General features: G+C 54.1%; 8 protein-coding genes across 8 annotated transcripts; 5 read left to right on the top strand and 3 right to left on the bottom strand.

The window, feature by feature from the left end:
* Positions 1-162: 162 nt before the first annotated feature.
* On the top strand, positions 163-1,553 carry J4E84_002535 (uncharacterized protein; the record flags this gene model as incomplete). Its single annotated transcript, XM_049385158.1, has 2 exons — positions 163-533; positions 584-1,553. 2 exons carry the CDS (start codon positions 163-165, stop codon positions 1,551-1,553), a joined length of 1,341 nt encoding a protein of 446 aa, XP_049247181.1.
* A 323-nt stretch (positions 1,554-1,876) lies between these two features.
* On the bottom strand, positions 1,877-4,324 carry J4E84_002536 (uncharacterized protein; the record flags this gene model as incomplete). Its single annotated transcript, XM_049385159.1, has 5 exons — positions 1,877-2,331; positions 2,382-3,330; positions 3,377-3,929; positions 3,980-4,110; positions 4,190-4,324. The coding sequence occupies 5 exons, from the start codon at positions 4,322-4,324 to the stop codon at positions 1,877-1,879; spliced, it is 2,223 nt and encodes a 740-aa protein (XP_049247182.1).
* A 744-nt stretch (positions 4,325-5,068) lies between these two features.
* On the bottom strand, positions 5,069-7,686 carry J4E84_002537 (uncharacterized protein; the record flags this gene model as incomplete). Its single annotated transcript, XM_049385160.1, has 6 exons — positions 5,069-5,442; positions 5,492-6,204; positions 6,250-6,732; positions 6,783-6,860; positions 6,910-7,450; positions 7,653-7,686. 6 exons carry the CDS (start codon positions 7,684-7,686, stop codon positions 5,069-5,071), a joined length of 2,223 nt encoding a protein of 740 aa, XP_049247183.1.
* A 1,647-nt stretch (positions 7,687-9,333) lies between these two features.
* J4E84_002538 (uncharacterized protein) lies at positions 9,334-10,511 on the top strand (the record flags this gene model as incomplete). The annotated part of the gene is made up of 6 exons (XM_049385161.1): positions 9,334-9,351; positions 9,400-9,456; positions 9,528-9,627; positions 9,675-9,856; positions 9,907-10,240; positions 10,291-10,511. 6 exons carry the CDS (start codon positions 9,334-9,336, stop codon positions 10,509-10,511), a joined length of 912 nt encoding a protein of 303 aa, XP_049247184.1.
* A 296-nt stretch (positions 10,512-10,807) lies between these two features.
* Positions 10,808-12,289, bottom strand: J4E84_002539 (uncharacterized protein; the record flags this gene model as incomplete). The annotated part of the gene is made up of 1 exon (XM_049385162.1): positions 10,808-12,289. One exon carries the CDS (start codon positions 12,287-12,289, stop codon positions 10,808-10,810), a length of 1,482 nt encoding a protein of 493 aa, XP_049247185.1.
* A 588-nt stretch (positions 12,290-12,877) lies between these two features.
* J4E84_002540 (uncharacterized protein) lies at positions 12,878-13,778 on the top strand (the record flags this gene model as incomplete). The annotated part of the gene is made up of 2 exons (XM_049385163.1): positions 12,878-13,051; positions 13,110-13,778. The coding sequence occupies 2 exons, from the start codon at positions 12,878-12,880 to the stop codon at positions 13,776-13,778; spliced, it is 843 nt and encodes a 280-aa protein (XP_049247186.1).
* Positions 13,779-14,664: 886 nt separating this feature from the next.
* Positions 14,665-16,226, top strand: J4E84_002541 (uncharacterized protein; the record flags this gene model as incomplete). The annotated part of the gene is made up of 4 exons (XM_049385164.1): positions 14,665-14,873; positions 14,952-14,979; positions 15,034-15,547; positions 15,598-16,226. The coding sequence occupies 4 exons, from the start codon at positions 14,665-14,667 to the stop codon at positions 16,224-16,226; spliced, it is 1,380 nt and encodes a 459-aa protein (XP_049247187.1).
* A 1,748-nt stretch (positions 16,227-17,974) lies between these two features.
* Positions 17,975-22,215, top strand: J4E84_002542 (uncharacterized protein; the record flags this gene model as incomplete). The annotated part of the gene is made up of 3 exons (XM_049385165.1): positions 17,975-18,193; positions 18,308-18,405; positions 18,459-22,215. 3 exons carry the CDS (start codon positions 17,975-17,977, stop codon positions 22,213-22,215), a joined length of 4,074 nt encoding a protein of 1,357 aa, XP_049247188.1.
* Positions 22,216-22,548: the final 333 nt, after the last annotated feature.

Consider the following 22,548-nt stretch of genomic DNA (forward strand, 5'->3'; position numbering starts at 1 on the left):
GCTTCTCGAACAGTCGCGCAGCTGGAGCTTTCATCACGCGTCAGTCATCCCGTCCGCCTCCAACGCTCCGCCCGCCGTGACATTTGACCGAAAAGGCGAGTCCGGAACGAGAGTCGCGCGTGCCATCCGCAGAGCCGCGCAAATGCGACACCTCTCTGGCCCATGACGGATCTGCTGCAGGTGCTGCCTGACTTTGACGCGAAACCCTACACCCACCTGCTGCCCTCGCTCGACAAGGCCCTCATCACCGCCAATGACCTGCTCACCCTCGACGCCGCCGATGTCGCCAAACGTGCCCAGCTGCCTGCCGGTGAGCTGAGGAAGCTCGCTGATGCCGTGATAGCTGCTCTGCATCTCCAGCTTGGCTTCGGCGGAGAGGAAGCTGCCGTCGGCAATTCCTTCCTTTCCGCTTCGGGCATCCCGGATGCCCCGAACGATGGTTGGACTTGTATAAGCACCTTGGATGAAGAGTTGGACGCCGCTTTGGGTGGAGGCATACCGCGCGGGTATCTGGTAGAGATTACCGGGGAGAGGTGCGGCAGTCTTGGAAATTGCTCCTGAACCTTGTACTGACTACTTCCAGTGGTGCCGGTAAAACACAATTTCTCTTAACCCTGCTGCTGGCTTCACAACTGCCGCCTCCCAAAGGGCTCGCCAAGTCAGTAGTTTACATATCTACCGAGGCAACACTATCTACAAAGCGCCTCGCCCAGCTGCTCTCCTCCCACCCGGCCCTCGCCTCACTGCCTGCCGACGAAAAGCCCTCACTGTCGCGTGTCCTGAGCATACAAACCCCAGATCTCGAATCCCAAGAGCACATACTACGCTACCAGCTACCCGTAGCGATTAGAAAGCATGGCGTGGGCCTTGTCATCCTGGACTCCGTCGCTGCCAACTACCGCGCCGAGTTCGAGAAGCAAGGCGCCGGCAATGGGGCAGCGGCCATGGCAAGGAGAGGAACCCAGCTTGTACAGCTAGGCGCCCTCCTCCGGGAACTCGCCCGCACAGAAGGCATAACCGTTGTCGTAGCCAATCAAGTCGCCGACCGCTTCACGAAAGCGCCGTCTGCGCCGTCCTCAAACGCAGCATCGCGGACAACATCTACCAACAGCCAGGGCAACCAGAGCGCGAGCCAGGGAACAGACCACGACCATACTGCTAATCCAGCCTCACAGCCAGCCGAAAGCATCGTTCTCTCCGCAGACCCCCTCGCTCTCGACCACCAACAACGCTGGTTCACCGGTTGGGGCGACTCGCAATACGAACAGGCGCATGTCCAAAAGACGCCTTCTTTAGGACTTGTCTGGACAAACCAACTCGCGTGCCGCATTGCCCTGAAGAAGATACCCGTTCTTTCTGGTAGCAGACCGCTCATACACACTGTCAACGGCCAAGACCAATGGAATGAGCAAGAGGAGAGCCACATCTCAAAGTGGCGACGCTGGTTCAAGGTCGTATTCGCGCCGTGGGCTCCGCCGTCAGAGGGGAGGGGCGTCGAGTTTGAGATAACAGAGAGTGGGATAAGGCATGTAGTTAAGCCAGAGAAGAAATGAAGAACACAATACACACACATCATCAGCAATTGTCAAGAGCCATTCAGAGACGCGACAGAGCACTCAGATTACTTCATGACATTGATTTTCTTCCAAAAAGATTCTAAACTTTATACCGCCCCTAGGAACACCTTCGCTAGCCCGGTCGTAGAGAAACCCCTAATGCATGCGTCCGCCTGGTATCCGTGATCCCTAGATACCCCAAAGTTTATAGAAAGAAGAAACATGTTGTTACAAAAAGACCAAGACGTCCCTCTGCCCCGAGCAAAAAAGTCCTCGTTGCCATTGAGCACAAAGAGAGGAGAATCGTAGGGTGGAGTCGCTTAGTCGGTGATCCTCCAGCTGTCGAACCACTTGAGGTGTTTCCACTGGCTGCTGGGTCCGACCATGCCGAATGAGATAGCCCTGAAGAGCACGTACAGGCCGATGATGATGGCGTACAGAACGGCGAAGATGGCCCATTGTACCTGCTTGCTGAGCTTTCTTGTGGTGAAGTCGAGGCAGAAGCCCATGACGATGATGGCGAACCACAACGCAGGGTAGTAGTGGTGCACGTAAGTGACACGACCCATGGCGACGAACGGTGCGTAGTGAAGAGCCCAGCCGATGATGGGGTAGATACCGGCGTAGTGGATCTGATCGATCTCTGATTGCTTAAGATCGTTGTACCCACGTTGCCAGCGGACCAGGTAGAAGACGACAAGGAGACCGAAGATGCCTAGCGAAGCGGTGCTGCCCCAGTAGACGAAGGGGTTGCCGAGCAGGAAGTACTTGACGACTGTGATTTTGTTAGTGGACTATCAAATGTGATGGGAGAAGGGTGCTTACTGTCGTCGTTCCAGCCGCACATGCGGAGACCGACGTGCAGAATGGGCCATTGCCAGAAGCTGGATGCGAGATCGTCTTGCTTGTCAGGGTCGGGAACAAGCGCGTTGTTGGACGTCATCATGGCAACGTTGAGATGGATAAAGTCCTGGAAGAAGGGTGACTTATAGTCGCCAGGGTTGCCTGGGGGTAGTCTCTCGTTGGTGTGGCTCTCGATGTTCCAGTGGGTGTAGACGTCGCGGGGGTTGTTCTTCTTGACGCAAGTTGTCTCAATCTGCTTGAACCCCCATTGAGGTAGGTTGACATTGCCAGCGCGGAGGTAGCAGCCCAGATCCTTGTGCTTCAGACGGAAGGCGGTGGTAAGGGTTCGGAGCTTGGAGTAGTCCCTTGAAGCAGCATCGCGAACAACTTCAACAACCCAGTGGTCCTTGGTGTCACCGACGGTTGTGTTGCCGTAGCAGGAAACTTCCCAGTCACTCTTTGTAACGGGGGCGGCGACTTGGTGCGAGTGGAGGTTACGGCCGGTCTGGGCGTGGATGAGACGGATAACGTCACCGTTTCCAGGGTAGCGGAGCTCCTCATCGGGCTTGTAATCGACTTCGTGGCGGTTGGGGTAGAAGAACCAGTCGTTGTTGGCATCCTTGTGGTGGTAGCAAGTGATCTGTTGCTGTTGGGAGCCTTCAGGGTAGGTCTGTACGTGAGAGTGAAGCAGTCCACCTCCGTATCCCATGTTCTTCAGAGTCGTGCGAGAGCCGTATGCGATCTCAAGAGGGCTGTTCTTGCCGACCTCGGTTCCTCGCAGGTTAGCCTGGAAGAGAGAGCTCATTTGTGCGTCGCCGGGACCGCTGTTCTCGAGGATGATGAAGTGGAGGTAGAAGGAGAACATGTAGACGGCGAGGGGAATGAGAATCAGGCCGAAGACTCGGAAAGCGACGTGGGTGACTAGTTCGACCTGTATGTGTTAGTCTAGTTTCCTCTAGCAGGGCGATTCCACGTACCTTGGGCATCTTCAGGTCTCCAAACTTGTGCCAGAGATCCTCAATGGTGTACAGTCCGACCAACGCTGTGACAAAGAATCCAACCCACTTGACGCTGCATACGCAACCAATGGAAACTCCGGTGAGCATCAGCCAGAGACCCCACTCAGGCGAGAATGGGTCATGTTGCTGACGGTGGAACTTGGACCAGCAGAAGACGGTGGTGAAGGTGAAGCAGAGGAGCATAGAGTCGAGAAGAATAAAGCGGCTGATGGTGGTGTACGAGTTCTCGCAGAGTACAGCCAACGTGACGAACCATACAACCGGACGGCGGAAGTTCAGCTCCTTGGCGGTAAAGTATGCCAGCGGAACGCAGACAGCGCCAAAAGCAGAGTTGAAGAGACGCATGAAGGTGTAGTCCAGCTCCGGAGGGTAGGTCTCTCCAGACTTGAATTCGAACGAGCCATTGTATCCAGCGAGGTATCCAGACAGACCAACGAGCATCTTTCCGAGCGGTGGGTGGACATCGAAGTAGAACTCGCGCTTGAGGTAGTGTGAACCGAACTTGCCAAAGCTGCACCAAGTCAGAACTAGCCATGTACGTCTTGGATTCAGTATACTTACTGGGCTTCATCCCAGGTGACGATCGGCGATAGGCCAATCTTGTACATGCGCGTGAAGAAGGCGAAGAAGGTGAAAATCAGAGGGGCCCAAATGAACTCGTATTCGTCGAGGAAGGAGATGATGTTGAAAGGCTGCGGTTTGGTTAGCGAAGGGTCCCTGCAGCCACCAGAATATTGACAGCTCTGATGCCACTTGTGCAAGACGGCGTACCTTGTCCTTGGACTTCTCCTTCTCTTGTACTGGTGCAGCGACTGGCGCGGAGGCCTGTGATTGTGCGGCTACATTTCTCCTCCGCAGCTCTTCCGCCTGTGCATCAGCGCCGGTGGTGCGCGCGGTTGATGCCATGGTGATGGAAGTCGGCGCTCTGGTCGACCTCAGATGTTGTTCGCGGAGTTGTCCAGAAAGGCGGAAGGGATTCGTGGCTTGAGGCTGGATTTGGTGGTGAACGGGTAGTCGGTACCACGGAGCTTGCGCGACTACGCGGTGCAGCCGGGTCTAAAGCGACTCGAGAGAAAGGCAATCAATTAAAAGTGGCCGTGGGCCGTAGAAGAAAACCCCAAACAAGTGAGAGCATGGGAAGGAAGCTCGCAGGGAAGGAGCAATGCAAGAAAGTCGTGCGCTGCGGGATCGAGGAGGTGGGCTACCTGTTCCCGAATTAGACTTACGAGCAAAGGAAGCTAGAGCCCGGCCGCCGCATCAGGGCACGGAGAAGCGACACCTGTTCACATCTATCACGTGAAACCCACAATTCCATTCACCTGGCCCCAATCGTTCCGTCGCACTGGTAATCCGATGTGCAGCCGGCTAGGACGGGGAGGGGCACTAGGTCGATGCACGTCACCAAAGCTTCACCACGGTAGCTTTCTGCACAAAAGATAGTGGTTCCGTCTCCCTTGGAAGACGTATTTCTCTAGCCTACTCAACACATGTAACAAACGCCTCAAAAAATGCTACGCGCACTCTATCAACCCAAGAACAACGCTCGATAAGCCATTGGCTCGTGAATATTGGAACATGCGCATCGCTTGTCGAGATGGCGCAGATATATGTAGGAAATGCGGAATTGTCGATGTGTACACCGCGTGTACTCTAGTCCTCGTCCTGTCCAACTTGCTTGTACTTTCCGCTCGTACTGTCACCCTCGCCGTTACCCTTCGTCCTCTTGACCATGTTGCTGATCCAGCCACCGATGCCCTCGCCGTTCTCGGTGTCCGCCTTGGCCATGTCCTTGTTGCCGCTCTCGATGTCAGGAGGGTCGATGTTGAGTCCAGGAATGGCCTCGTCTTGCGCGCGGCGTCCGCGGATATCGAGCGATGGAACAGGAGAGCCGCGGCCTTCTCCGCTGAAAAGTGATTCGGCTTGCGCCAGGGTCTCCGGAGTGGGCATAACCGAGGTAGCGTCTCCGAACAGGGAGTTCATGTCTTCCAGGCGAACATTGGCAGTTTCTGGGTAGATGAAATATACTGAGTCTTGTTAGTGAACGGCTCAGCCCAAATGCCAGCCAAAACCTACCGATAACAAAACTGGCAGCGCAGAAGAATGCGTGGATGAGGTACAATCGCCACTGGATGTGCTCCTGCAGGATCGGAGTCATCTCACCAACCAACCAGTTGAAAGCCCAGTTGGTCGCAGTACTCAGACTGGCACCCTTTGCACGAATGCTGAGGGGCAGGATCTCTGGTGGGTACAACCACGGAATAGGACCCCATGAGTATCCAAATGCGGCGTTGTAGATCATGACGAATATGACGACCATGTTGGGTGTCCAAGACGCTTGCAGGAACTGGAAGTAGGAAATGGCGGAGAGGGAGATCAGCATCATGAGGGCTCCAGAGAGCAGAATCTTCCGACGACCCAGCGAGTCGACAATGTACCATGGTGGAATGGTGGAAAGCAGGTATGTGATGGCGTTGATACCAGTCATGAGAATGGCTTGGCGACCGTACCAACCAGCCTCTTCGAAGACGAGCGGTGCATAGTACGAGATGACGTTGATGCCGTTGAGTTGCGCGAGGGCTTGGGCGGACATGGCAATGAAGACGCGTTTGGAGTATCGCGTAAACATGTCTTTGTATGATCGTTCACCTTCTTGACGCTGGAGCAGGACGTTCATCTTGATCTCTCGGTATTCATCTCGTGCTTTGGGGTTGTGAATATCGCCCTTTCCGTACAAATTGGCAATAACTACAATACCCTCTTCATCGTGATCGTTATCCAAGAGCCATCTGTAAGTGTTAATAAAATTCTTGGATTAGAAGTATATAGCAAACCTTGGGGATTCGCAGATAAGCAAGCTTCCTGCGGCCAGAAGAAGACCCATGATGCACTGCATGAAGAGCGGAACTCTCCACGACCAGTCGTTCTTGATGTATGTGCAGAAGTAGTCAACCCACACACTGACTGCGTAACCTGTGATGTTGCCAGTGAATTCAATGCAACCCATCTTTCCTCGGTTGTGGGGCGGCGAGATTTCGGACTGGTATACAGGTACGATGGTAGACAGCGATCCGACTCCCAGACCGGCGATGACTCTGCCGAGAAGCATCATGGGGATACCGGTAGCGAAGGTCTGCAGAGCGCCGCCGACGACGAAGATGAGGGAGCCGTACAAGATGGTCTTGCGTCTTCCGATCACATCACCGATACGGCCAACGACCAGCGAGGAGATAAAGGCACCAACTTCCAGGATAGCCACCATCGTACCGAGCTCGGCGGCGGAAGGCTGGTTGAAGTAGTCTTTGAAGTAGATGCCGCTGTGATACTATTAGACATGGCCAAGTACAGAGGGTGCGTAAGGGCGTACGTGATGATACCGGACATGACTCCCTGATCATAACCGAACAGGAACACGCCTAACGAGACGAAGACACTGGTGAAGTAGCTGCTGCTGTTAGCTCTGAGCTTCCTGTCGTGGTATCCGCTCTACCCACATCAGCTTCTTTCCGTGTAACCCGTGGATACGGGAGGGCCCATCGTTGGGTGCCATGATGCGAGCGAGTATCTGCTCTGCCTTTGAGATAGTGCGTGGCCCAGGGTCGGGGATCTCGATGTCTTCGAGCCGGAGTTGGTGGGCGCCCTTTTCGTGGAGGTCCTGAGATGCAAAGCGCGCTCGCTTTTGCTTTTGGCGTGGCCGCGACGGGTTGCCGGCTTCGAGGTTGATGCGGAGGGGATCTTCTCGGTCAGCTAGCTGGTCGACGAGGTCACCAGTATCGCTCCAGACGGAGAGGCCCGAGTCGGACGATGGGGTGTCGAAGGAGGAGCGCGCGCTGTCCTTATCGTGGTCGTCGAGCAGATAAGCAGAGTCGTGGTCTCGGGGACGGGCCGAGCTCGAGAGGTTGTGGAGGGGGATGTTGGCAGGCCTCCTGGTGCTGTTGGAGTGGGACGGAATGGTGAAGGTCACAGGCTGTTGGGAGACAGCCCTCTTCTCCGAGAGATGGTGGTAGGAAGAACGAACGAGGCCAAAGGCGGCTGCTGGGGCACGTCACAGGGTCAAGCAGCCGAGACGAGGGATCTGGTAAGGCTAGCGCAAAGGCGGTGAGAACTCGGTCGCATTGGGCTACAATGGGGAAAAAGACAGTCACGACGATAGCGCCTGGTTGAGATCAGACGTCCACAGGTGCATGCGAACGTGTGAGCTCCCTGTTCGGGCTGCCTTGCCGTCATTTCTTGGCACCCATGTACACTCCTTCGCTGCTCGGTCCGACCATGTTGCGCATGGAGCCTGCTGGCGAGCGCTGCACCGCCTGCACGATGATGTACGCGCGCAGCAGAGGCTTTGTTTTTATCGCGGCTGTATCGCGTCGAGTGACAGCCAGATGTACGGATCGCCATGTTCTCGCTACCACAATCCGATGCCGTTGACCGGAGGCTTGAGGCGGAGGCTTGATAGCGGACATTAGATCCCGCGATGCAGCACACGACGTAGCCACGAGCTCTACACTACACCTACACTAGAGGTGCACCACCAACTTTGCGCCATGTACGGGGCGGTGGAGGCGGGTCCCGAGGTCACGTTGGGGTTGTGGTGTCGACGATTGGAGCCCCGCGTGGAGACTGACTGCAAAGCGGAAAGATAGCCGCGATCAACTTCAATGTTGCACAACTCATGCGGTGTAGAAAAGAACACCGGCTACCTAGGTAGTGGTAAAAACCCCATACAGATCACGAGACTCGATGCTATGTAAGGAAAGAGACGCAGGGCCACATGGCAGTTTTCGTGCGGAGAAGCAACATGGGCGGGCTCAGACGCGTTCTGGTCTTGCATCTTTCGCTTCGCACGTGAACGTGACAGCCCTGAAGTCTGCCGTCACTGGACGAGGTGAACACGAAGCAAAGAAACCGTCATTGCTTTACCTAGGTACTGGAGACGCGACTTAGCCATATGACAGATCTCGACACGCTTTATATACCCAACGCGTTCGAGTGTTTGCAATCTCCCCAAAACGCTGTGGTGAAGCGACTATAATGCTAGCGTTAAACAAACATCAGTCAAATCCATCCTCGTCGATACAGTAGACGCCGGAGACCCTCCTGACGTTTGCAAGCTGGGGCCTCGCTTGCAGTGCGAAACACCCAACTTTTACGGCCCCAGGCACATACCTCTGGTGGGCAAAGGAGGTCCGCAGGTCGACCGTGCTGCTGTAGAGTTGAACAGCTGCAGGAAGGGCCTCTTCGCCAGAGTCAAGCCATCAACTCAATTAATGAGCGCCCTGTACCACCGGTAGAGTTGGGAGTTCTGCGTCATGCTGGTTATGACACGCCCAAGGCCCATGGCTTGCTCTGCCGCCAGATGCTCCGTGATCTGCGGCCCCTCGCTGCAAGGGGAAAGGCGCCGTGGGAGTGATTGGCCCAGCAGACCCCAGTTTTGATTACCTGCCCAGATGTTTGTGTGGCAGCGTTCCTGTTTCTTGCTTCTGGCAAAGGCCTAAGAAGGTGTTTAACGCAATTGCCAGGCATCCCTTCGCTGTAATCGACGTCGGACAACTCAATTGAAATTCAGCCTGCAGGGGGTTGGTTTAGCGCAGCACGCCCGCCCTGGTAACCAAACATTGAAAGCTCGCGGTCGGACCTGGCACTCGCTCGGCGCGCCTGATTGGATTTGGCTGAAGACCTGCTTGGCTTCGTGCATTGTTTCGAGGAAGCTTCCCAGCGGCCCCAGCCACAGCGCATCATTACACCTCTCACCACCACGACCACGACTACGACCGCTCCACGATTCGCTTTCACGTCGCTTACCTGTCCGCGCCGACCGCCCTCTCTTATCTGTCGCAGTGCGCACAACCCGATAACGAGCGCTCCACATAAAACCGCAAGGCTGAGGCTCACCTGCAGCTGTTGCTGCCGAAACGAAAAGCATGTCTAGATACGGAAAGGTATGTCCACGACGACTGCACGCTGCGAGAAGAAAACTGACCATCTAGTTTGACGATTTCTGCCGCGACACAGGCTCGAACTGGAGCACATTACCTGTCTGCTATGTACGTTGCGTCCTACCACCCCTTTGCCCGTCCACCGCCCGCGAACGCGCCGCTAACCCCATGTTTCACAGCTCTTCAACCCAGCTTCGACAAAAGACGATAACGGATGGCAAGATGGCTGCATCCTACAGGGCTTCCCCGTTGGTGGAGGTGAAAGACTGCACAATCTGGGTACGAGGCATATGCGCGCTTCAACGACATTCCGCTTACACAACTAGGCTCGATATTAATCTGTGGCATCGCAATCCTCGCCTCGCTGTTCCTGCTATGGAGATCGCAAAGAAAGAAGGCCGCTGTTGGGCGCAGAGAAATGCAGCTCTTCCTACTCGGATACATCGTCATCTCCATCTGCGAGATCTTCACCATTGGCGGATTCCCCCTCAATTCCACTGTGCGCATTGTACGTACACGATTCTACGTATCCACCTGCAGTATCTAATCTTTGTACAGGTCTTTGTCGCTATCCACATCGCCGCAATCACCGCTACGTCCTGGATCCTCATGCTCAACGGCGCCGTGGGCTACCAACTACTTGACGACGGCACGGCAGTATCTATCGGTCTGCTGTTGATTTCGTCGATCGTAATCTTTATCGGTACCGGCTACATCGCCCTCGACACTGGGCTCAACTGGACGGGTTACTGGGAACAGACGCGCTTCGTGCCCAACCAGGCATACGCGCTATACACCCTCTACCAGCTCGTTCCGTTGGTCTTCATCGTCATCTTCTTCCTTCTGGAAGCATTCCTGGTGCTGCGCGTTCTCGGCGAGCGCAAGCCAATGCGTAAGGAATTATCCACATTCTGTCTTAAGCCCCCACTAACTCCCTCTCAGTCTACCTCCTCGCAGCAGGCCTTCTATTCGCCATCGGTCAAATCTTCCAATACGTCATCAGCGTCCACATCTGCAACGGCACCGACGGCAAAATCAACGGAGGACTTTTCTCGACCCTCTTCACCCTCCTATCAGTAGTAATGATTTGGGTGTTCTGGTCGAGCATCACCGAAGACGACTGGCCCATGCCAACTGTCGCTGGCTCGGGCGCATATAATTAGGAACGAAGCGGTAATCTCGGGGGTGTACAGGCAACGGCGTAATGTTCTTATGATGGCTTTTGCCCGGCATAGCGTATACCATTTTGGGGCTCTTTGGACGCATTTGATGCGTCATGCTGAACTTGTGCTACGATATACATAATGTTTGCTGAATGGAATTATTTGATGTTCAGAAATTGTCTGCAAATGCGAAAACGTGAGAGCTGAGACACGACGGACTGGGTATATTGATAATCTATCGCTCGTCACCAGGCATTATCATCTAAACCTCTACCACAGAAGGCCTAAGAACTCCTTCATCCAGTCATCTCAGTATCCCCGTTGCTCGCTTCAACTGCTGTAACCCCATCCAGTCTACCCAAGCACCCCGGACAATTATGCAACACCATATGCGCAAAGACATCGCAATCGATACAAAAGTGACTCTCACAAGTCCGACATTCATACCTGCCACTTTCACTAGCCTTTTGCGCCTCACTATCCTCCTCATCCCTCTTCGTACCATTGACCTCGCCGTTTTGTTCAGCCTCAGTCCTCTGTCTATTACTAGTCGGTGGACTGCTAAAAGAAACCAGACAGCCCACACACTGCGTGCTACCCTTCTCGCGGGCGCGCGACCAGGATACTGTTGACCAGTTGCGAAGAGGAAAGAGGTGATGGTACGATCGTGCGAGATGGGTGGAGAGGAGGAGAGTGAGCTGGCATGACGGACATGTGATGGGTAAGGAGCAGACTTTTGCGCTGCAGCGAGAACATGTGTAACCGCCCATTGTGAGGTTGCCGTGGCATGCGCACATTGTTAGTTCGTCTTCTATGACTCGCGAAGGGAAGCCCATCATCATGAGCGCTGCTGCGGACTCTGGGGCTTGTGGTGCTGCTTCGACGGCGGGTGCCGACGTACGGATTACGGGTGGTGTCGTGGTGGCAAGGAGAAGTTCTTTGAGCATTTCTTGGTCGGTTGCGATGGTGTATTCGGAGTCGTCGCCGGCGTTTGTCCGCGTTACGATTTCCGTGCAGATTTTGAGACGTGCGCCCATACCGATGACGCTGACGCGAATCTTGTCTCGTACGCAGGCCTTGACCGTCTGGTGTATGTCCCCAGGGTCTAAACTCAACAAGCTGCCAAAGACGACGATGACCTCTCTCGTACCGTGACTTGGTGTGTGGTATAGTGTCGCTCTTGCCAGCTCCAGCGCGTTCTGCAAACTGGGTGCGCCCTTGGGCTCTTTGCCATCGTCTTTACTCCTCAAGCCTTGTATCGCTGCAACGTGTTCTGCCGGGTTGCCTGAGAGCTCCGAGACTCGTATGCAGACGCCGTCGTGCATTCCGAGGACGCTCATCTGGGATATGGGGTTTTGCTCGAAGAATTCGCGGATGTAGTCTTGCGTGTAGTTGATCATCGTGATGAAACGATTCGGTCGCATGTCCTTCTCCATCATTGCCTCCGAGAGGTCAAGCACCAAGACGACATGGCGGATGATGCCTCGCTGGAAGGGCTTTGTGTCTTTCCGCAGTCGCTTTCGTTTCCTCTCTTCTTCTCGTTCTTGCACGCTTAGCCCCATTGTATCGTCCTCTGCCAGTTGTGTCGTTTTGGCGACCGTCCGCGAGTCCTCTGTCTCCCATGCTTGCCGCTTCGGTGGTTCCTTTGCAGGTACCTCTGCTTTCCGCCTCTTGCCAGGTGCTGTGGATTGCGCGCGTGTGGTGGAGGGACCGCTCCTTGTGCCAATGTACTCGTCGTCAGATCCCTCCCCCTCAAAATCGTAATCCGAATCGGCCATCGTATGCGCGACAACTTGGGATGCGTCGAAGAGCTGGGCTAGACGATGTGTGTTTGGGTGTACGGATGTGTGGAGTTCAGGTGGATGATGCGCGTGCATAGGCGGAAGCGTGTCTCACCCGTGATAGGCTAAACGCGCTCTCACGTTTTCCTCGCAAGGAAGCCGCGTATGATTAACTCGTATCATATTGCTTTCTGTGTTGCAACTCTGACATTTGGAACACATGTTCGGTTCCATAACAAATCACGACCAAGCAGAGTGGCATTGGTTCCGTTGTTAGAGTCTTCACGTAAGATTTCAAGATCGCACTTCTGGCAACGGATATCTCCACATGGAAATGCCGAAGACGACCCCGCGACCGACGCGAACGTGGGGCAAAGTCCCGAACTCCACAACGGGCTATCTTGCATCAACACGCGCTGACTGCTTTATAAGCTTTTCCAGATCCCTGACTCTATGTTGGCACGTTCCTTCATACGCTGCACACGCACCGTTACTACTACCTCCAGACCAATCTTTGCCTCTAGATCACAGTTACTGTTACCTCCACTTCCACAAGTAAAGTACTTCAGCACAACAGTAAGAGCGATGTCGGCATTTGAGCGACTGATCCGATTTGAGGATAAGGAGGGAAAGACGGTATATGGAAATTTAGAGAAGGAGGTGCCCACCAGGGAGATTGAAGGAAGCAGCGTAGAAGTGTTGTCCGGGGACATCAAGAGTGGATTCAAGAAGACGGGGGAGAAAGCTACAGTGGGAAAGGTATGCAATCAGTATACAGAAGATATTGGAGCACTAGGGGGGAACTGACATCTAATAGCTCCTCAGCCCCGTCCCGACAACAAACATAATCCTCTGCGTGGGCCTCAACTACCGGCGCCATGCCGAAGAGTGCAACCTCGCTATCCCCTCTAACCCAGCCATCTTCACCAAACCCAGCGATGCCCTCGCGGGACCCTTGGAAACCATTCCCATTCACCCGGACTGCCAATCGCAACTCGACTATGAAGGCGAACTCACCCTAGTCATCTCAAAGGATTGCAAGAACATCGCCGCAAAAGATTACGCCGACTACCTACTCGGCTACACAGTCTCCAACGACGTTTCCGCCCGAAACTACCAACTTCCTGCTGGGGTATCAGGCGGCCAATTCGGCTACGCGAAGTCATTTGACAAGTTCGCTCCCGTAGGCCCGTGTATCGTGTCACCTAGCTTGATTCCTGGTCCTCATAAGCTAAGGTACTGGACCAAAGTCAATGGCGAGAAGAGGCAGGAAACCGGGACGGATGATATGATTTTCAGTGTAGGCCAGATTCTGGAGCATCTGAGTCGCGGGACTACGCTAAGAGCTGGTACGGTGATTCTAACAGGTACACCGAGTGGTGTTGGTCTGTTCATGGATCCGAAGGGTTTCTTGAAAGACGGGGATGAGGTTGAGGTGTATGTGGAGGGAATTGGAAGTATCGTCAATAAGATGAAGTTTGAGTAAGTAGAGAGAATGGGGTAAACTTTTCTCTTTTGAAGGAACATAGCCATGAATCTAAAGGAGTACCACGATCCTAACTCAGTGAGAGAATGTGCAGGCATGGTGTCAGTATTGGGTTGTTCAAGTTACGAATATTGCAAAGCATGAATTTATGGGAGTAAAGAGCCCTTCGAACATAATGATACTCCCGATATAATGTCTGTAACTGTACACATGCTCCTTTGTAAGCCAGACATGTTGTGTAAAAATCAGAAAAGTTTCAATTTCTGTTCATAGTCCAGAGTGAGTTTGTACTAATCTTTGCGGTTTGGTGAGAGTTTTCAACGAATAAGGTATTGCTCATTCCCACATGTACCTAGACATATTGAGCTAAGGTCTGCGGCTATAAGGATGTTTCTCTACGATGGTCTACAGAAAAAGCCATATATTGCCTCGGGATGTTGAGAGTGAGTCAGCTATCTGATAGTAAGCTTCCAGGATTTAAGGACCCATGGACGATGTCAGCCACCTAAACTCTGTTCGTACGAAGTTGCGATGTCGGCTAGGCTACAGCAAGCAGTGGCCTCCATAATGTGTCCATGGAAGTTAAAATTGAGAGATAACAATGATATAGCTTGCAGACTGCAAGTAGCGGCACCCAAGCTCGGCGCTGTCAACTTCACCTAGATGATATTTACGTGGTACTGACAGGTGAGGGGTGCGTCATGGCCACGAGACGCTAGTGCCCACGCTAATTTCGAAGTTACGTTGAGGGCAGGCGACCATGTACCCGAACCATCAACTTTGAAACAGCACAACAAAAGAACGCAAATACATCTCCCATTTCAGAGACGCGACCTACGTGTAGAATTCATCTGAATTATCAACGCAACCAAAACAAATCACAACAATGGCCTCGGAAGTAGTCAACAAGCTGCAGAACCTGGTTACAGGAGAGTCGAAGAGCGCCCGCAAGAAGAAGGGCAAGCAAGAGGGAGCTACCGCGGTACCCGCTGCGCCTGAGAAGACGTCGTCCGAGGCTGGCGCAGGTGGCTCCAACCCCGCCGGCAAGGCCAATGGAACCGATAGCGACAACTCGTACCTCCGCGAGGTTCAGAAGTAAGTCGCAACCGCATTGTGGTTCAGGGACCACAGGCACAATTTACAGGACTCACTTACTAAGACGTGTCTGCGCAGGAACATCCGCAACATCAACAAGAAACTGGTAAGCTAACAGTGTCCCACACCCCTCGAGCCCTTGCTTACATGGCATTTCCAGAGCGCAACCCAAAAGGTCGACTCCATAATCGCAGCGAATCCCGGCGTTTCTCTCGACGACCTCCTCGCTTCTAAGAAGATCAATGCCGACCAGAAAGCTCAAGCGGAGAGGAAACCCGGTCTTCAGACTCAGCTTGCGCAGTACGAGGAACAATACACCAACTACAAGAAGTACGGCGATGAGCTCGAGGCCAAGTTCGCAAAGGAGAAGGAGGTCCTCTCTAAGTCACACTCGTCCGAGCTGGAGACACTGAGGGGAACGATCAAGGCCGAGGCAGCGCTGGAGCAGCAGAAGATTGTCAAGGAGAAGTTGTTGACACTGTCTCGCTTCCTGAGGGCCGCGGCTGCTCGTCGTCAACTTGAGGATGACGACTCTGACCTGACCAAGGCTTTCGAGGGCGCTCTGCTTCAGGTCTATGGAGGAGACGCCGGTGCTGTCATGGCTGCAGAGAAGCTGATCGAGGGCGCGGAAGAGGGAGTACCATCCACCGAGGGAGTGGTACTCAGCGTCACCTGTAAGCTCAAAAGTATATGAAGTGCGCCGTCTCAGACTGACTTTGTATAGATTCCCAGGTCAAGCAGGCAGCACTCGACGAAGCCCCATTCGCCGCCGAAGAAGCTTGGGTTGACGACGTTGCGCAGTCTCAAGCAGCTCCTCCCGAGGCACAGGCCGGTTCCGACCCCACCATCACCAACGCTGGTCTTACTGAGATCGACGCTGGCGCGAAGCCTGTCACCGAAACTACCGAGACCGCATCAGCTGCACCGGCGGCTTCTGGTATTGGAATGGAATCAGCAAACGCTGCTGCAGAGGCACAATGGGACAAGCAACCGACCGGCGCTGATGACCCATTGACTGAGTCCTTCGAGATGGTACCGCGAGACCCCGCCGAGACCGAGACACCACACGTCGCTGCTGCCGTGACCAGCACCCAGAGCTGGGCCGACGATACCCCCGAGCCGAGCGCGGCACCTGCCGCTCCTACATCCGGTAACGATGGCTTCTCCGAGGTTCACCACAACCGTGGCGGCCGGGGACGCGGTGGTCACCCAGGTGGTGAGCGAGGCGGATACCGTGGCAGGGGCCGAGGCGGTCCTAGGGGCGAGTTCCGCGGTCGTGGACGTGGCAGCCGTGGAGAGTTCAGGGGTGGGCGTGGCGGTTTCCGCGGCGCTCCTCGTGGAGAATCCTCGTAAAGTCGATGAAACATTCCTGCAAAACGACTCGCACATTTGGGGAAGATTAGTTGCGTGAGCGGCTTTGATACCTTGTTTGGAGCATCTGAGCAGATGAGATAACGAAAGAGCTGGGAAGACAAACGTACAGCCCATTGTGTTTAGTAGCATAGCATCGGTGCATAGGATCAACATTTTCTCGGGTATGGGACGGCTGTACTATATTCTGGGTTATGATCTGGCGCTTAACGAATGGCCTGTACAATATGATTTCTTGCTTCAAGTGACTGCCATTGTTCTTTGTCAGTTCAGTGATTTATGTTTGTGGTCATGTAGCTGAAGGTTGTTTGTTGGATCTGAACCAGGATAGGGTACTTGATGACGATGACTGAGCGTGCACCCCTGGTAGTAGCGGCCGTCGATCCGGAGATTTTCCATGGGGGGCGCACTGGCTCGTCATGTTCTCCGATTGGCGAGTGTTGGGTAGTACGAAGTGCCGGTGTGGAGTTGCAGCGCTTGCACGATGTGATGCCTATCCCGTACAAAAGATCAAACATTATCTTATAGCTCTCACCATTAGATTCATGCATTGGGGGATGATTTTCCTTATAGTATCTAGCTTGTTGCTTTCCCTTCAGAGCACATATACAGAAGTCTTCGGGACCTGATGGCAGCGCCTATCAGCTCCTCTATGCAGACAAGAGCCGATCGCATAGTAAACTCAGCATAGTTTCGAGTAGGTTGAATACCAAAAGCGTTGTGAAGGCATATGGACTTTACTGTCGCAGTGAGCTGCCAACAACCTGCACGGCATGGTAAAGTCAAACAACAGTGACAAATTGCACGGCAACTGTGCAATATATAGGCCCAGAAACAGGATGAGTACACAAGATATCTCTTCTCTAACTACGTCAACCGTATTGGCTTATCGTGTTGTTGGTGAGGCGCGGCCCTATTCTTGCACATGGCGGCGTGATGCACGAACTAGCGGGTCACTGCAGCCGTTGAGACAGGCGCCAGTCAGAAAAGCTTAACCCCACAGATTCAGGAACCACGTTTCACGTCCGATCCAGTTGTAAACGCATCGTGTCTTTTCTGTTGTAGACTGGATGTCGAAGAGAAGCACAGTCAGCCTCTCGGAAGAGTTGAACTTGCAAGCTAGCCATAAAAATGCCCAAGTGAGTTCGTTGAGTGCATCTGGCATTGCTGTGGTGTGTTGGTTACCACATGGTGAACAGATGGAAACTATGGGGATCTGATAAGATGAGATCCGTAGATGTGGCCTTGGATGACGTGCATGCCAGTCACCGCGCACAACACTTGGCGCGCTTTGCGCAGAGCAGTAGAATGACAAGAACTTACAGCACACGCGATCCCTTTATGTGGATCAGGCTTTGTGTACCGCTTGAGGGGTCAGAATACATGCAGCTCTTCTGACGCTTTACCGGTGCTGTTGTCGCAAACTGCCCATCGTCAGGCGATAAGTGGCAGGGGTTGTTGCGCTTAACGCCTAGCGCAGACCCACGACCTGCAACCTCCTCATTCTCGCCTTCGCACCTCCCTCAGCATCATCCAGCGACTACGCCGCCCAGCGCTTGCGATAACGCCTATCAACGACCCTGCAAGCTTCGCACACCCTCTGCGCTTGCTGCAAAATTGTTGCGGTACTAATACATCGACGCGCGCCCGCCCCGGCGGAGAAGCGACGCATGGCAGCAGCTCCACAGCCCCTCTGAGACATTCACGACTCGACAACTACGACCTTCACCATGGAGGCGCCCCCAGATGTCGTACCTTCCGTTGAGGCACCGCCCGCGACGCACGATGACTCCACCACGAAGCCAGCTCTGACGCCGCCCACGAGCGAAGACAACGACAAGCGATTCGAGAGGATGTCGTCCGAACTCTCCGAGCTGGACAGCGACGACGGCGAAGACATCGAACCAGACCATTACTTCGAGGGAGGAAAGATACCCGTGTTCAAGCCAGTAGGTTGCCTATTGCAGATACCCTCCTACCCAGGCCGAGAAGCACGCGCGCGCACGTTATGACTATGACGCGTGGAAATAAACTACACAAGATACTAACTACCATCTGTACAGACAATGGATCAGTTTCGCAATTTCAAGCGCTTCATCGACAAGATCGACAAGCATGGAATGAAGTCGGGTATCGTCAAGGTTATTCCACCAGCAGAATGGTAAGTCTCGATTATGCGCTTGTTGTATGACCTCCCAACTTAACTCATGCCAGGCGCCAATCGCTCCCTGATCTTACCGAAGCCGTCAAGGGCATCAAAGTCAAGAACCCCATCACCCAAGAGTTCGCTGGACAGCACGGCATCTACACACAAGCCAACATTGAGAAACAACGATCGTACAATCTGCCGGAATGGAAAGCCGTGACGGACGAGCCACACCATCAGCCGCCAGCTAAGCGAGGCGAGCGCCGAAAGGCTGCTGCCGAACCCCCCTCTCGTACCCGCTCGTCGCGCGCCGCCCCTGCAAATCGCGATGCCTCGCCTGCACCTAAGCGCGGACCTGGACGCCCTTCTCGAAGGCGCCAGGTGAAGAAGGAGCCAGTCGAAGACGATGAAGACGAAGACAGCTCTCCCGAGGTCCCTCCTACACCCACATCACCTGGAAAGGAGGAGAAGAAGACACCAGCAAGGAGGATCAAGAAGGAAGCGCGCGACACACCACCTGCTAGGGCACGCGGTCGGCAAGCCAAGACAGCCGACGAGAAGAAATCCGTCTCTTCTCGGCGCCTGAACAACCGCGGCGCAGTGGCCGATTACATCGACGAGGCTGCGTTTGAGGACTTCGACTACCACCTGGATGGCCTTGATGAGTACACCGTCGAGCGATGCAAAGAGCTAGAGGACAACTACTGGAAGACGATCAACTATGGCTCGCCCATGTATGGAGCCGACATGCCGGGTTCTCTGTTCGACGACTCGACCACCTCCTGGAACGTCGCGAAGCTACCCAACCTTCTGGATGTTCTTGGAACAAAAGTCCCTGGTGTCAACACGGCGTACCTCTACCTGGGCATGTGGAAAGCCACTTTTGCCTGGCACTTGGAGGATGTGGACCTTTACAGTATCAACTACATTCACTTTGGTGCCCCCAAGCAGTGGTACAGCATATCGCAAGAAGATGCTCGTCGCTTCGAAGCTGCCATGAAAACCATCTGGCCAAACGACGCCAAGCATTGCTCGCAATTCCTTCGCCATAAGACCTATCTAATCTCGCCTCAACGACTGGAAAGGGACTTCAACATCAAGGTCAACCGTCTGGTCCACTACGAGGGCGAATTCGTCATCACATATCCGTATGGCTACCACTCCGGGTACAACATTGGCTACAACTGCGCAGAATCGGTCAACTTCGCAAACGAATCTTGGTTGAGCTATGGTCGGATCGCAAAGAAATGTCTCTGCGAATCTGACAGCGTTTGGGTTGACGTTAACGAGATTGAGCGCAAGCTACGAGGAGAGCCAACACCGGAGTACTATGAGGAGACTGATGACGATGACGGCGACGATGACGGCGTTGATCGTCTGCCCAGTCCTCCAGCCAGTGTCGCTGGCAAAACCAAAGGAAAGCCAGGCCGTAAGCCAGCCGGCAACAAGAGGAAGCGCGGCAAGGAGGATCCTAAGGAGACGTCTCGACCAAAGAAGCTCAAGCGCATTCGCATCCGTATCAGAATTCCAGGTCGAGGTATGCCCTGCATTCTCTGCCCTAACGATGTGGAGTACGACGATCTGCTACCGACCGACAATGGCATGAAGGCTCACCGGATCTGCGCGGACTATACGCCTGAGACTTACATTGTCAACAAGGGCGATGTCGAGACTGTGTGCAACGTGGCCAACATCGGCAAGGACCGCTTGGAGCTCAAGTGCAACTACTGTCGGTCTAAGCGCGGCGCCGTGTTCCAGTGTTCGCAAAAGAAGTGTACTAGGGCCTTTCATGCTACCTGCGCGGTGGCTGCAGGTGTCCAGGTTGACCTTGGTCCCATGCCTACCTTCGACGCAGAGGGCACAGAATACTTTTACGATGGTTACGACTTCCGATGCCGTTTCCACCGACCAAAGAAGCGCAACAACAAGACTGTCGATGTTGAAGCACTGGAAAAGGACAAGTTTGTTTTGGCCTATGGCAAGACTCTCAAACCCAAGGATGTCATCCAGTTTCAGTACGTGGGTGGCGAAATGTACCAGATCTACGGTGCACAGGTCGTGGAAAACAGACCTGGCGAGCAGGCTGTCCTGGTGGATGTATTGCCTGACGGTGACCGAGTTGAAGTTGAGTGGAAGTACATACTTAAGCTTCATCCGGACGAATCCCAGCGACTGAAGCCGTCGGCAAATGCTAAGCCACTTCCTGAGCATCTCAAGGAGAGCGATGCATCCCTTGACATCACGAACCGCACCGACGGTGTACCTGAGATGGGTGATCCTTTCCACGACCCCAACTCCGAGCACAAGTGGGCTGAATGGTATACTGCTCCTGAGGTTACTCGGAGAGTGGCTAAAGTCGATCTCAGCAAGGAGGACCGGCTCTGGTACTACCTTGGAAAGCCTTCAACCGAGGCTAGGCCACAGTACACTGAGAACCCTGCAAAGCCTAGGAACAACCCCAAGAGCAACTTCCTCGAAACCGTCAAGCCTCCTCCCCCGCCAGTACCAACCTTCCATCGTACTTCGTACCCAGCCTCTTATCCAATCAAGCCGGCACCTATCGCAGTACCTCCGCGCACACCGATGCAATATCAAACACCAGATGGTCGGCCGTACAATTACAAGCCGAAGGAGTTGTCGATGTCGTCTTACAGGTCGCCGGTTTATAACCCTGATACTCGCAAGAATCCCAATTCGCCAGTAGCACATCAACCCAATGTCAGCTATGATCATCGCTTACCCACAGGACAACAAGGGCAGCAGCCATACCAAGGCTATCACACGCATCGGTCACCGCACCCTCCGCAGCAGCAACAGCAGTATCAGCCATATGTGCCGCCACAGAGCTACTCTAATGCTTCCTGGAAAACACAGTCGACACTGCTCAATGGAATTGACAAGTATGCGCAACCGGCACAGCATAGCGCTCTACCGCCATACCCATACTCTCAGAGTCCTCGTCAGTTGCCACCCTCACCATACTCACCAGGCGCGGGACAGATTGCTGCTTCACCTTATGGCCCACCAAGCCATCAAAGCCAGGCATCACCACACGGTCGCGCGTCGATCTCGAACATGCTGAGCAACCCTACTGGGACTCCTAAACCTCCAATGTACGCCGTCACACCCTCCTCTGAAATCATCTATGCTGCCCAATCCCCCACTGAGTACTTATCCTACGTCATGAATTATCCCTACCTCAGAAATTGTTATTTGCGGAGGACAAAAACTTACATATCACCCTATAGTCTGGATGGTGGAATCGCACCGGAATGGATGCCAAAGCAGCCTACGCCGAGAACCAGTGGTACACCTACTTCCATCGCACCAAGGCCTATCGCGTCACACGGAGCCGCGCCTTCTCCCGGATACTACGGACCACCGCCACCAACGGGCCTACCTGCACCGAGGCCATCCGCACAGTTCCAGTCTTCAGATGCATTTCAACGGGAAATGGCAAGGACGACGCAGACTCCCGAGGCGCCAAAGTGGGAACAGATGCTTAAGCAGCTCGCTACGTCGACAGGCCCCACAGGAACGCCATCCATGACTGCGCACTCGCCACAGGCGCCTCAGCCTCGCTACCCTCCCTCGGGGCCCCGCTCTAGTCTATCGTACGACCTTCCTAGGAGCATGCAAGCTTCGCAAATTCAAACCCCACCAGGACCGCCACCACGTGAGCCACAGCGACCGACACCTAGCCCCATCAGTGATGACGGTAAAGGCGGTCTTGTAGCTGTACCAAGAGATCAGAAGCCAGTACTGCCGCCTCTGCAGCCTACGACGAATGTTCATGGAGCTGAGACGTGGCGCTACTCGTCTTAACGGCATGTGAACGGTTTATGGGGCGTTCGGTGGAACTAGTGTATTGTAACGACATGTATGACTAGAGTGTGACTTTCGGCGTTTCCAATAGGGTCATGGCATGGGCTGCCAGTTTCCTTTTCAATGCAGCATTGTCGTGCGGCGGGATTACAATGACAATTCTCATCTGTTCAGCGGTATTATTCTTGGATCTCGATGTGTGTAAAAATGATGTTTAGTAAACGCTGTGCATAGGCGTGTTACACCCTTCACACCTTGACAGATGAACACCGGGTCTCCGGTAGGAAGCGAGCCTTGGCCAGCTGTACCGTCGCTTTAGCCGTTGCTTGTTTT

Source organism: Alternaria hordeiaustralica (assembly GCF_023758085.1).
Source record: "Alternaria hordeiaustralica strain BMP 2776 chromosome Unknown scaffold_3, whole genome shotgun sequence".
NCBI classification, from domain to species: domain Eukaryota; kingdom Fungi; phylum Ascomycota; class Dothideomycetes; order Pleosporales; family Pleosporaceae; genus Alternaria; species Alternaria hordeiaustralica.